Genomic DNA, 12,288 nt, shown 5'->3' with positions numbered 1-12,288 from the left:
TTCTTGATACCCACCTCCACCCCTAAGCTTATTGGGGGAGGAGGAGGAGGAGGTGGTGGTGGTGGTGGTGGTGGTGGTAACTGAGTGTAGCTCGTACCGCTGCTTCCCCCGGCCCTGCACATCTTGCCAGAGATTCTCCTCAGCTTGCCTTGGGAGCCAGGAGGAGACCTGGCAGGAGGTCAAGGAGGAGGAAGGAGACGAGATGGAATGACCTCATGAGCGACTCGAGAGCAGCAGACGTGGAAGTCCGCGGCTTGCTCTTGCTCTACATGTTAACGAAGCCCAGCAGAAGGGAGGAGGGAGCATGAACAAGAGTAATTGTGAGAGGGAGAAGGAGAGGATGGAAGATTGGTTTGATCCTTACTTGAGGCTTCGAATCTACAGATCTTTCGTTCTTTTCTTCCTTGTCTGCTGTAAGAAATTGAGCCGAAGAGGAGGTAGAGCAACACAGGGGGGAGGAGAGGAGAGGAGAGGAGAGGAGAGGAGAGGAGAGGAGAGGAGAGGAGAGGAGAGGAGAGGAGAGGAGAGGAGAGGAGAGGAGAGGAGGGGAGGGGAGGCGCCAAGCTACCTGTCTCAGTGGTATGACTGTATTCCTGCCAGTCATCCTCATTGTCCTCCGAGGAGGTCTCGTCCTCCATGTTGAAGACCTCTGATTGAGAGATAGTGAGCGATTGAGTGAACTAGTTCTTCCGCCATGATCATCGACGACAACATCGGAATCACCAGATCCAGGACAAAAGCAGGCTCTTGCAAAGATCTTTGCGGTGGCATTCATCATCATCATTATCATCATCTCCATAAGCACCACCATTGTCACCTCGGTCTCCATCTCTCAATCATCTACTCCATCATCATCCATTCCTTCTCTACTCTCCTACCTGTCGTGACATTCTTGATAGTCGAGATCCACTCCAAGAAAGTATCTCTCAGATCACGGAGAGCATCCTAACATCTGTCATGGTCTTGGCTCGCAAGCACTCCACGTCTACCGTCATGTTGAAAGACGCCTCCCTCATGTGCTCTCGCTCTCGCAACTTTGCCTTGAGCTCAGCAAGCATTCTTGTCTGCGTGATGTTCCTCCTGAAGTCTCTGCTTGCAAGAAACAAGGAGGGAAGGATTTGAAGGTGAGGACGACGAGGGGGAGGGAGAGGAGTGTTAGTGCTACTCGACAAGTAACACAGCAAGCATACTTGTCATCGCGGTACAGCACTCTTGGTCGTTTCGTCGGGCTCGCACTCGTGTTGTCGTCAAACATCAGTCGCTCGTGTCGTTTGCTGCTCGTGAGCTGCTTGTTAACAGCTGGGGACTGCTTGTCCTTGAAGGAGAACTTCTCCGTCTCAAAGGTCACATTCACGTCCCTCGCCTGCAATGGCATCCTCGGCTTGGACTGCCTGCGGTTCCGCAAGTTCTTCTGTGCTGAAGGAGATGACAGCATGTTGTCTTCTCTACTTGCTGATGGCCCCAACCTCCTCTCTCCTCTTCCTCCTCTCTCTTGTTCCTCTCTCTTCCTCGCTTCTTCTCTCCACTTGCTCCTACACGCCAACTCGAATTCAAATGCAAAACGTCACAACAACCCCACCCTACATTTCAGGTCTGGCGGTAGGGGTCTAATGAATTGGGTGCACCGGTGGTATTACCGAATAAATGGAGGGGTAGGGGTCACAGCGGTCGGGACACCGAAAAATGCGGAAGTTAATTTGAAGATGTGCGAGTATGATACAACGAGACGAGACAAATGATGTAAGAAATATGATGAGAAAGACATGCTGAGTGAGAAAATTAAGGGAAGACAGAAAACGCCGTGTTGGAGAACGATACGTCTCTGTTCATGAACAACTCCTTGCGTATGTTGTTATGAAAATGAAGTAAGAATAGAACATGGATCTATCATACCTGGTTTGTAATTGAAGAAATAAAGTTACAAACACAGATCGAACCATGATCAACCGTCAATGATTACACTTTTGAGGGATTGAGTTGCAAGCGAAATTGCTGCAGAAGGGGAAACGTGAAAACAAAGATTACGAGGATGACGATCAAGACCAGAACGAAAGCAAAAGGAATCAGGTGATGCTGAATAATTGGCAGAAGGCAGCAAGGAAAGCAATGATGAGGAGGGGAGAGGTGCATCATTCCTACCTGTCAACAAACTTCTGTGCCAGTATTGGTCTGAAGAATGTTGTGCACTTGGAAAAGAAGAGAAGAAGTTTGAAAGTAAGTGAGTAGGTTGAAGTCTCAATGCTACCTTGAGACAGAGAATTTCTTGAGTTTCATTGTTTTAGAGATAGCCTGAATGTAGCACTTGATGGATCGCAATCAGACCCTCACGGTTGACCCTGCAGATGACACCGCACATTCCTTAGTAGCAGGGAGATACGTTCTCTTGTCAGATGAATGTTTGTTGTCTAACCATCACTCAACGAATCTATTCTACACATCATTCATCGGTGACTTGCATAAGTTGCAGGACAGAATCTGTACAGAGAGCGTCGAGAGTTCTCTTTCAAAGACTGCTATGCAGAGTGCAAATCAGAACATTTCGAGCCTTACACTGCGTCCTGGTCCACTACTGGATAGGTCCCTTCGTTCGCAATGGCGATCGGAAGAGCTTTTGAGCCGGTGACCACTGCTACTCTTTGTTCGTCCTCCCATGCCTCGGGAGTGCAGCATATGAAACACAGGACAACGGCAAAGGCCACTGCCGTAGTAGGAGAACAGCGTACTGACTAGGATGCAGACTGTCCATAACAAGCCCTGAGTAGTGTTGCAGAATCCGCTGCCGATGTCCTGGTACGTAGCTGCGAAAGGTAAGTTCAGGGATGGAAGGGACCGGAGACGAGGGCGGGAGGAGAGAGACAAGGAAGGCACTCACCGCAGAGAAGAGCGACAAACCTGAAACGGTTGCTGATGCAGCACGCGGCAAACTTTCAAGTACTGGAGGAGGATCAAGGAACTAGCTGAGCCTGACTTGTGTTCTGACAAGACAGCCCCGTCGGCCCTTTGTGCCGCTCCGAGTCCCGGGCCGGGCCGGCTCCGCCGCCCCCGGGCCCCGGCAAGGGCCCGGGTCAGGGCCAGTGAGGCCGCCGGGTGGCCCGGGAGCCTCGGGCCTGCTCAGTGTAAGAGCACTGCGGCAGGTCTGCTCAGCAGCTGCTGGCGCGGCACATGATCATTGTGATGAAACTTTTCGACTTAGCGACACTGCCGGCTGGCCTGTTGAACAATATGAAATACCGTATAGTACTGGCCCATCCCGGGACTGAACTTGATATCATGCCGCTGTTCCATCTGATCTTGGACTTGTCACAGACGTTGTTACCGGGTCAGTGGCGGCCGGGCCCGACCTGTACGGTCAGGCCGCTCAGTGGCCCCCGCCGTGACAGTGACAACTGAGGCTGCCGGCCACCGGGCGGGCTGCCGGGCCCGGCTTCCGGGCTGCGGCCCGGGCGGCGCCGGGCGCCTGCCGTGAGGGCGCATATCTCTAGGGTACTACCAGGGTGGTTTGAAGGGAAAATAGGGGGTCATAGGAAGGGTCGGCATTGTGGCGGCCGCCTGTCCATGCTTGAAAAGATAGGGACGCAGTAGGGGTGGTACTGGAATATCAGGGGGTAGGGGTGCGGTTCTGTAGATACCTGAAGGGTGGGGACCAAGGAGTCCGTATGAGGGGTGGGTACACTAATTGGCAAACATAGGGTACTTGGCCCCTTGTCGCTCAGGGAAAGGAGGGTAGTAGAGAACCGTCGCATCGGATACGACGGGGGAGGGTAATGCATTTCTAATTTCTCGGGGTAGGGTACTGTTAAAAGTAATGTATGTACCCGTGACACAAGTTTTTGGGTTCTAAAAATTTCGAAAAGGTTCTTTTCTGGAAAGTTTTGTAGGGGACCAAGGGCCCTATAACACTTTTAGTATACAAACTAGTTTTACGAATGTTCAGAGCGACATAGGATGCGACGGGAGCATCGCGAAATGGAGGGAGGGGTAGGGGAAGAGAGCGAGGGGTAAGAGCGGGAGAGCATAGCAGGGGGGAGCAGGAGAGGAAAGCGATGAAGATGATATGTTAAGTGTTGACAAGCAGGCATGATAGAAAGACTGACGAGTACAGCTCGTAGACTGATGATTCAAAGAACGGGATAGGAAACATGACGGAGAAACAAGGGAAACAAATAAAGTTGTATCTGTGCAATCTGAGATTCACGTCTTATGACATGTATTGTTTTACAGTAGCATCCTGGCGTGATCGAGAACAAAATGGAATCCGGCTATTCTTTACTGTAGCGTCGCTCCTTTGCAAGAATCCGTATTCGATGACGTGAAAGCATTGACATTGGGAGTTTGTATCTATGAATACAAACCCAGAGCTGAGGAGTCAAATCTCTTCCAGCAGCGAACTGTCAGAGGCAGAATGCACTCAGAGCAAACTGCACTGCTATCACACTCTGCAGACCGCAAGGCAGTACGAGGATTGGCTGCAGGCGGCCGAACTGCTTGATGGGCTTGAAGGGAGCCATGCATGGAAGGCAGATGCTAAGTCGTCGTACTACGACCACACCCTGATCCGAGAGAGACTGAGACAGCTGCAGCTCCTAGAAGCGAACGAGGACTTCGAAAGCATCGTGTCGTGGCTCCGCTCGGGCCTGCAGAGGAACTTTGTGGGGATAGGAAACCAGTCGTTGTACGAGTACTCGCATTTGGGAACGAAGCTTCTCATCGGTGTGTAGACGCGCTTGTCTGTGTCTGACTGACTTGTAAATGACAGAGAAGCATCAGCGAGAACTGATCCGGATGATGTACTCGGTAGCTAACGCGAGGGACGACCTCATCTCCGTAGAGGCTCGCCTTGCCTTCTTCACCGAGTCCCGGCATGCGCTCGGGAAGACTTCGCTGCTCCTCTCGGGTGGGCTGCGGTGAGTGCAATACGGTGACGGCTGCTGTGCATGCTCACCTGCTGGCCAGGTACGGCATGTACCACTTCGGAGTGGTGAAGGCCCTCTACGAACATGTAAGAGACCAGCGCCTGACGCGTTCTTGATCTGCTAACGGGTGGAGCTGGCAGGGCCTGCTGCCCCGCATCATCTCAGGCTCGAGCTTCGGAGCTGTTGTGACGGCGCTCGTAGGGATAAGCAACATCGACGAGCTCGAGACCATGTTCCTTGACCTCGGTGAGTCGGCGATGAGTCAGAGCCCGGATTTTCCTCCTGGGTCCCTGTACGGGAAGATGCGGCTGCTGGTGCAGGAGGAGTCGAGATGGGACAGCGATGGTCTGGAGAGGTTCCTGATCCACCTGCTGGGGGATGTCACCTTCCACGAGGCGTACGAGAGGACGGGGAGGATTGTCAACGTCGTCGTGCCCCCCGAGAGCAACTTCGAGAAGTCCCGCCTCCTTAACTACCTTACATCCCCTAACGTGCTCCTCTGGAGCGCAGTAGCTGCCTCCTGTTTCCCCTTGAGCCGACCTGGGAAGTGCCTGGTTGTCAAGGACCCAGACGGGAGCTGTGCGAGGTCATGGGGGAACTCCGATCCCACTCGGAGCAACTCCCGGGGGGATAGAGAGCAAGCGCATGCTCTGAGCCTGAACTCGGACCTTTCGATCAATCGGCTGCAGGAGCTTTTCAACGTGAACTTCTTCATCGTTTCCCAGACGAACTTCCATGCCATCCCCTTCATCCAGCGATCGCAGAAGCAGGTGACGAGGCCTCTCGTCTGGTGAGTGCAGACTGAAGGAAATGAACCGATCAGGTCAAGATAGACTGCAAGGGAGCAAAGAAAGGCTTGATCTCCAGGATCTCTTCGACAGTCGGGTATGCTCTCCTTTCTACTTGCGACTTGTTCCCCTTTCTCTGATTCTCATCCATCCTTGCAGGTACCTCGTGCAATCCGAAGTCCTTCACCGATGCGAACAAGTACGTCATTCCTTCATGCCTGCCTTCTTGTCCTCCTTCTCGTCTTCTGCTTCCGCCCATCCTCATCTTCACTTAGGCGATCTCTCTGGGAATCGCCCCGAAGCTCCTGAAGCAGACCATTGAGCAGGTTTCTGATCCATCCTCATCCTCCTCCTCCTCCTCCTCCTCCTCCTCCTCCTCCTCTTGCTCCTCCTCCTCCTCCTCCTCCTCCTCCTCCTCCTCCTCCTCCTCCTCCTCCTCCTTTTAAATTGCCTTTCAGAAATACGTTGGCGACGTCACCATCGCCCCTCCAGTCAGCCTGGAGACCTTCAAGGGATACTGGTGGACGCCGACCGACTCTGCGATGGTTTTACGTTCCCTTTCATGGTGGGGTACAGACTTTGTTGGGCAGGCAGAGAGCATGCTGCAAGGGGAGAGGCAAACCTGGACCAACTTGTCGCAGATCCGCGATCAGGTGACCGACGGCTGAGAAGAGGAAAGCTCGGCTGAGACTTTCACCACAGTGTGAGGTTGAGCTGGTGCTTGACAACTGCGTGAGGCATCTTGCGTTGCTAGTGCACAACAACGCCAAGTTGACAGGTCGGGAGGAGGAGAAGATAGAGACCTCGTTCATCACTTCCAGTCGCAGGAAGCGCGTGGTCACCGGGAGGATCGTTCCACAAACGACTCACTCATCTCGACCTCAACCAGGCAAGCACTGTTCCCCTCTGCCTCTCTCCTCCTCCTCCTCCTTTGCCTCCTCTCTTCCTCCTCTACTCCCTTTCCTTTCTTTGCCGCTTCCCCCACTTCTTTCTCTCTTCTCCTCCTCTCCCGCTCTCCTCTACTCCTCTCCTCTACTTTCAAACTGAAACTCTAACGCCTCGTTCAGTTTTTCTTCGACACGATCGCTAGCAGCCCGCTTCCCCCACGGGATTTCTCTCAAGAGACCTTTGACGAGATGACTTGGAATTCGAGGGTGGGAGGAGGTTCCGGGGGTTGACTGTGCGGCTGAGTGAAGTCGGTAGGGAGACGCGAGCCAACAGCGAGGGAGGCAAGAGAAAGCCCAAGACAACTTGGAAGGACTCGGTAAGCAGCAGTTGTATAGGAGAAGGAGGAGGAGGAGGAGGAGGAGGAGGAGGAGCAAGAGCAGCAGGAGGAGCAGAAGCAGACTTTTAGGCTGACCGCACCCTCCTTCAGGTTTTGATCTCCCCGACTCACATCAGTGGTTGAATGAAAATCCCACCGACATCTATCGCAGGAGAGGCAAGCAGGTTTCTTCGGCACACCTCCTCCTCCTCTCCCCATCTTCCTCCCTCCTCCGTGACTTCTCAGCACTCTAGAGCACCGTCTCCTCCCTCTCCTCCATTCTCGTCGCCTGTCTCTGACTTTTAGGCTCAACAGGATCCCCTGCTAAAATCCTGCGATGCCAAGATGAACCTAGCTCTCTACGCGTAGTCCCTCTAGCAAGCTTCTCCTCCCTTCCTTCCAGCTCCTCTAGCAAGCTTCTCCTCCCTTCTGATCCCTCCAGCACCTCTAGCAAGCTCCTCTTCCTCGTTTGTTCAATATCTACGCCTCTCAATGAAGACTAAGACAGCAATCAACAGGATGATCCCCCCGACCATTCCGATGCCCGAGTAGCTCGACCTGCCCATCGTCTCAGCTCTCTCCTCCCTCCCCCTCACACTCACCACACGACCATGTCTGGCAGCGCCAGGGAGCTCCACTGCGACGCTGCGAGGGCCATGGATGCGAGGATGAAGAGAAGATCCACCAGCAGGAGGAAACTGAGTAGGATAATGGCGTTGACGACGACCTTGCCTGAAAAGTTCGCCATGGCGGGGCTGACGATTTATGAAAGCTTGCTATCTCCGTCCTCGCATCACGAGAGAAAGTACATTACGAAATGACGATCTCCTGCTGTTGAGAGACACCACCGTCAGGTCCTTGCAGCATTGTTGGTCCAACCTGACAGACTCCTCCCCGCGATCGGAGTCTTTTATCTCACCACCATCCTCCTCTCGTCTTGCGCGTATCACCTTTGCTTGGTCTTCCTCTCTGCCTGCCTGCCTGCCCGGCCTGCCTGTCTTCCTGCCTGTCTTCCTGCCTTTCCGTCTCTTTAGTTGTTTTGAGTTTCTGCAACCATAGTTGTTCTCCTCTCCATGGTTCATGGTAGGCTACCACAGGCTGAACTGCTAGTGCTGTCTCCATGTCCATCCCCTTCCCCTCCTCTCCTCCTCTCCTCCCTACCATTGCTACCCATCAGTACCTAGGGCAGTCCCAACAGCCGCACTTGCCAGTAGGGTACGGTAGCTACTCAGTTGCCCTGCCGGGTCCGCCTCGGGATCCAGTTGTGTTTAAAAGTAGTTTTTAATTGTTTTACTCAACAACCAGCGTCAGAGAACATCCACCCCACATACATTCCCACCCTTACATTTACCATCCACCACCCCCTTATTAAGAGGGGTGGTCCTTCCTCCCCAATCTCCCCGACTATGCTCCCCAAGTTGGCATCGATCGCGGCGATCCTGACCATGGCGCAACCGGACTGGTTGGCAGACCACGAATGGCAGGAGCCTGCTCATCGTCATCGACCAACTGCTCACCCTGCCTTCCTCCTCCAGCACCCATCATCCCCACCATCCGCAAGAGTGCATCTTTCATCCCGCCTGATGTGCCGCAGTCGCCATGCACGTGTGAGGATGGAAATGAGTGGCACAGCTCGAGGGATCAATGTGTTGCAAGGAATGGATCCTACCAATTTGAAAGCTTTCCTTGGCTTGGAACAGCAGGTGAACACTCTCCGATACTTACAAGTTGAGGAGGAGTTCATCCGAGAAAACGTGGCAGAGCACAGGCAGGAATGCAATTCAAGGCCATGGTGCGACTTTCGCAAGGTAGTGCCACTCAATGAGAGGTGTGGTATCCCTACCAAATGGGACTTCAAATCGTTTGAGGGTGTTTTGCTCAAGCAGCAATCGCCAAAAGAGACTTACGTAGCAATGTCCGAAACACCGCTCTTCAGCGCTAGTGAATGTTCACAGGTCATTGAAGAGGCAGAGCAGGTAGCAGCATGGACACAAGGGTTTCCGTATGCGTCGAAGGAGAACGAGCAATTCATGCCTCATCGAACGCCAGTTGAGAAGCTTCCTCGCAGTACCGCCTTCCTCGGGAACGTCCTTGCTACCAGGGTCTATCCTCTGCTTGAGACGGCGTTTCCGGATGTGCCTGAGGCTAGAGCCCAGCACCTGAGGCTCTACCAGGCGACAGTTTTGAAGTACAACAGCAGCGGCTCTCCCATCCTCACTCCTGTACACCAAGACTTCAGCTTCCTGACCCTGACAGTCAGCCTCAATGACCCTGTCAACTATCAAGGAGGGGGGGACTTGGATCGAAGGCCTGAAAGATTCTGTGCGTGTCAAGCTTGGCCATGGGCTTGCGCATGCAGGGTCAGTGTGGCATGCTGGGCATCCTGTGCAGGGGGGCGTGCGCTACGTGCTGGCTATGTTCTTCTGCTCCACGAAGTTCATCGACCACAGCTTGCGATTCGAGCAGCGTGCCAGCAATGCGTTGAGAAGAGGACAGATGTCAGAAGCCATCCAGCTGTACAGACTGTGCGTGAAGTACAATCCTCACGCTCTCACAGCATGGTGTGTCCTGGCTAACCTTCACTGGACCTCTGCTGAGCACGAGGCAGTAGCAGAGTGTCAGAGGGTCGTGGAAGAGGGCCTCGGGAAGCTTGACGTAAGGGATTGGCCACCGAGTTACAAGGGAGTTTTGCTCAACCTCGCGAAGTTGTATATGAAGATGGAAGATCCTGAGAAGGCGATCTCAGCCCTCAAGCTGTGTATAGATATTGATCCAGACTGGAAAGAAGCCCGTAGCATGATTTCAAGTATAACTTGACAATAAATGTTTTGTAACACACTAAGAATATACTGCACATCCATGTTTGAACCTGCACCAACATGTGTTTCACGAGCCATGCACTTGGGGATTCGTGTGAATATCTCATCTAAGTAAATGAGGAATAGATAAGTCTTCATCTAGAGAATGCGTTTATTAAACATCTGAGCAAGAATCTTCGCTTGGAAAACGAAGCAACTGAACAGAGCAACACATTTACTCGTAGAGGGACTTGGTGTAGGTGGCAGTGGCAGCAACGTAGGCATCACGAGCGGCCTTGTAGGGGCCGGTGGCGAGCTTGAGCTGGTTGGCAGCCTTGAGGTAGGCGTTGCGGGTCTCGCGGTAGGTACCGGCGTAGTCCTCAAGATCGAAGAGCTTCTGGATCATTGCTGCATCGAAGTCAGGAAACCGCGGAATAAGATGACATACAAGAAAGAACGACAGTTCCAAGAACATGCATTAAACAAAGGTTCATCAAACTCGGCCTTTCTCATACAATCGTACACATGTGCAAGGATGAGCAGAAATGGTTCTGACCTGTCCTGTGCCACTTGCCGCTTCCTCTTCCGATTTTATACCCCTTGTCTGCCCCTTCGACTTCCCCCCGCGACCCTTCACCCTTTCCCTTCCCCAGTGTATATTTCAAATTTCCTCATATTTTTAAATGGTATAATTTCAAAATTGTCCCTCAAGTTTGTAATGACCCCTGTGATCGGAATCGGGAGGACGAGGTACCCTGTAAGTCGCTGAGTCGACATACCCCCTTCTACCTCATGTTTTTACCAGGTAGTAGTACCCCTCCAGTCCGATCCTACCGGTCCTCTTTGGATTTCAAACCCCTCCCTCAAAGCCCTTCGGCCAGGTGTCCCATTGATATCCACCCATCCCATTTACCAGATTCAAACCGGTGTGATGTATCACCGGTACTTGATACTGTATTCTTGTGGGAAATGGTAGGGTTAAAAGGTATAGGCGCAGATAAGCAAATTTTCTTACGAAAGGGTCCTATCGAACTAAGACCATCACGGTTACAGTTGGTAACCGCTCTCGAACAGACGCGTCTATTCGCGATCACCATGTTCGGCTCCCGCATGTTCACCAAGCTCGATGCCTTCGGCGTTCAGGTGGGAAAACAGTAGACAGGGAGCGCAGCAATGAGATCATGGGGGAAAGATAAACTTGAGTTGTTGGTGATCACAGCTGATGATGAGTGTTCGATCTGGTCGAGCGTATGTTGTTGTGGCTCAACCTGTTAGGCTATCGTACAGCTTGAAGTGGGCACAGGATTCATCGTGAGATAGTTTGACATGGTATTTCAAAACATTGGATCGCAATGATCATCCAACTTGGGTATTTGGCTGTTGAAGCCTGTCTTGATTTGCTTGAAGCTGCTTTGATATGAACAAAAATAAGCTGTGTCGCTGACCATTTCAGTTGTTTCTTCATTCCAGTTATCTCGTGGATCTGATTGTGTATTGTGCGCATATGTATTCTTCTTGAATGATCTTGTGTGGAGGAAACAATGTTGATGCGGACAAACGTCTTTATGACAGTCGATTCCAGTTGTTTCACATTATGATTCCCTGCAATCGATGTGGGGATGTCATGCTTGTGAAACGATTGTCGTGTGATGAGTGAAGCATAGTTTCAATACTGTATTTAGATCCACACCAAAATAGTTCATACACTGTTGCAGACTCAACTTTCGCTGGTGCATATCTGACTGAGTTCATTACAGGATTGTGGATTGACTGGCGACTCGGTTTGTTTAACAATGAGCTTGTTCTGATGCATCTTTGTGACTTTTTTTTGCGCTACAGTGCGGTCAGCCCCTCTTCACCCACAAGCCAGGCTACTGGTACAAGAGTGAGTGCTCTGCAAGCTTATGTCGGACATGGTTGCTGATGCTCGACGATGACAGGCACTGCCCAGATGTCCCGTGACATCAAGCAGTCCATGCGACACAGCATGTAAATCTGACGGGGGGAGGAACTAGATCTCGAAGGCTCTTAGATAATGATTAAAACCTAGTCGTGGAGGTCGGGTCGTTTCAGTTCCAGTCCGTTCAGTCCAGTTGGGACCGTGCGAGCTGTTTGTGACCATGTTGTGATTAGAGGAGTTTTACTTCCATCTTCACCTCATCCCACAGCATCTCCTCATTACCTCCTGGTCAGACGCTCTTATTCCATCCATTCATTGTGACAGCAGCTTCTCTCTCGCCAGTACAACAGTGCAACTACGACGTGATCATATCATCATACTGACCTCCATCACAATCTGCTTCACAACTCTCAACTCCTTCCCTTAACATTGTTAGAGGCCCTCGTTATTCTCTTCAACGCACACAAGTTCCTTCTCTCTCTCTCCTCTCCCTCCTCGATTTCCCGCTACCCCCTCCTGGCACCCCACCAAAGACCCTCCTCCCCCCCGAAATCCTTTTCCTTGCCACGGCCTCCACCCCTACTGTTCTCCCTCCCTCCCTCCCTCCCTCCCTCCCTCCCTCCCT

General features: G+C 52.2%; 6 protein-coding genes across 6 annotated transcripts in view; 3 read left to right on the top strand and 3 right to left on the bottom strand.

Annotated features, from left to right (window-relative positions):
- The window catches only part of GUITHDRAFT_141496 (hypothetical protein), a gene marked incomplete at both ends in the record, with an annotated part of 5,465 nt that extends 4,030 nt beyond the window's left edge, over nt 1-1,435 (bottom strand). The window contains 6 exons of the mRNA XM_005828945.1: nt 15-168; nt 365-411; nt 569-649; nt 879-945; nt 990-1,089; nt 1,191-1,435. Of these exons, the coding sequence (XP_005829002.1) occupies nt 15-168; nt 365-411; nt 569-649; nt 879-945; nt 990-1,089; nt 1,191-1,435 (694 nt within the window). The remainder of the gene's footprint in view (nt 1-14; nt 169-364; nt 412-568; nt 650-878; nt 946-989; nt 1,090-1,190) is intronic.
- Nucleotides 1,436-4,340: 2,905 nt separating this feature from the next.
- On the top strand, nt 4,341-7,334 carry GUITHDRAFT_111876 (hypothetical protein; the record flags this gene model as incomplete). Its single annotated transcript, XM_005828944.1, has 13 exons — nt 4,341-4,710; nt 4,757-4,904; nt 4,954-4,999; nt 5,054-5,683; nt 5,737-5,798; nt 5,861-5,900; nt 5,977-6,027; nt 6,160-6,246; nt 6,292-6,354; nt 6,404-6,479; nt 6,529-6,538; nt 6,905-6,965; nt 7,281-7,334. 13 exons carry the CDS (start codon nt 4,341-4,343, stop codon nt 7,332-7,334), a joined length of 1,698 nt encoding a protein of 565 aa, XP_005829001.1.
- Nucleotides 7,335-7,438: 104 nt separating this feature from the next.
- On the bottom strand, nt 7,439-7,713 carry GUITHDRAFT_111875 (hypothetical protein; the record flags this gene model as incomplete). Its single annotated transcript, XM_005828943.1, has 2 exons — nt 7,439-7,523; nt 7,568-7,713. The coding sequence occupies 2 exons, from the start codon at nt 7,711-7,713 to the stop codon at nt 7,439-7,441; spliced, it is 231 nt and encodes a 76-aa protein (XP_005829000.1).
- A 910-nt stretch (nt 7,714-8,623) lies between these two features.
- On the top strand, nt 8,624-9,782 carry GUITHDRAFT_111874 (hypothetical protein; the record flags this gene model as incomplete). Its single annotated transcript, XM_005828942.1, has 2 exons — nt 8,624-9,287; nt 9,325-9,782. 2 exons carry the CDS (start codon nt 8,624-8,626, stop codon nt 9,780-9,782), a joined length of 1,122 nt encoding a protein of 373 aa, XP_005828999.1.
- Nucleotides 9,783-9,996: 214 nt separating this feature from the next.
- GUITHDRAFT_153650 (hypothetical protein) lies at nt 9,997-10,328 on the bottom strand (the record flags this gene model as incomplete). The annotated part of the gene is made up of 1 exon (XM_005828941.1): nt 9,997-10,328. The coding sequence occupies exon 1, from the start codon at nt 10,167-10,169 to the stop codon at nt 9,999-10,001; it is 171 nt and encodes a 56-aa protein (XP_005828998.1). The 5' UTR covers nt 10,170-10,328.
- A 404-nt stretch (nt 10,329-10,732) lies between these two features.
- Nucleotides 10,733-11,756, top strand: GUITHDRAFT_111872 (hypothetical protein; the record flags this gene model as incomplete). Its single annotated transcript, XM_005828940.1, has 6 exons — nt 10,733-10,735; nt 10,838-10,906; nt 11,039-11,074; nt 11,521-11,544; nt 11,603-11,648; nt 11,704-11,756. 6 exons carry the CDS (start codon nt 10,733-10,735, stop codon nt 11,754-11,756), a joined length of 231 nt encoding a protein of 76 aa, XP_005828997.1.
- Between the last annotated feature and the right edge of the window lie 532 nt (nt 11,757-12,288).

Source organism: Guillardia theta (assembly GCF_000315625.1).
Source record: "Guillardia theta CCMP2712 unplaced genomic scaffold GUITHscaffold_55, whole genome shotgun sequence".
NCBI lineage: Eukaryota > Cryptophyceae > Pyrenomonadales > Geminigeraceae > Guillardia > Guillardia theta.
The sequence above is the reverse complement of the archived record's forward strand: the minus strand, read 5'-3'. Positions and strand labels throughout refer to the sequence as shown.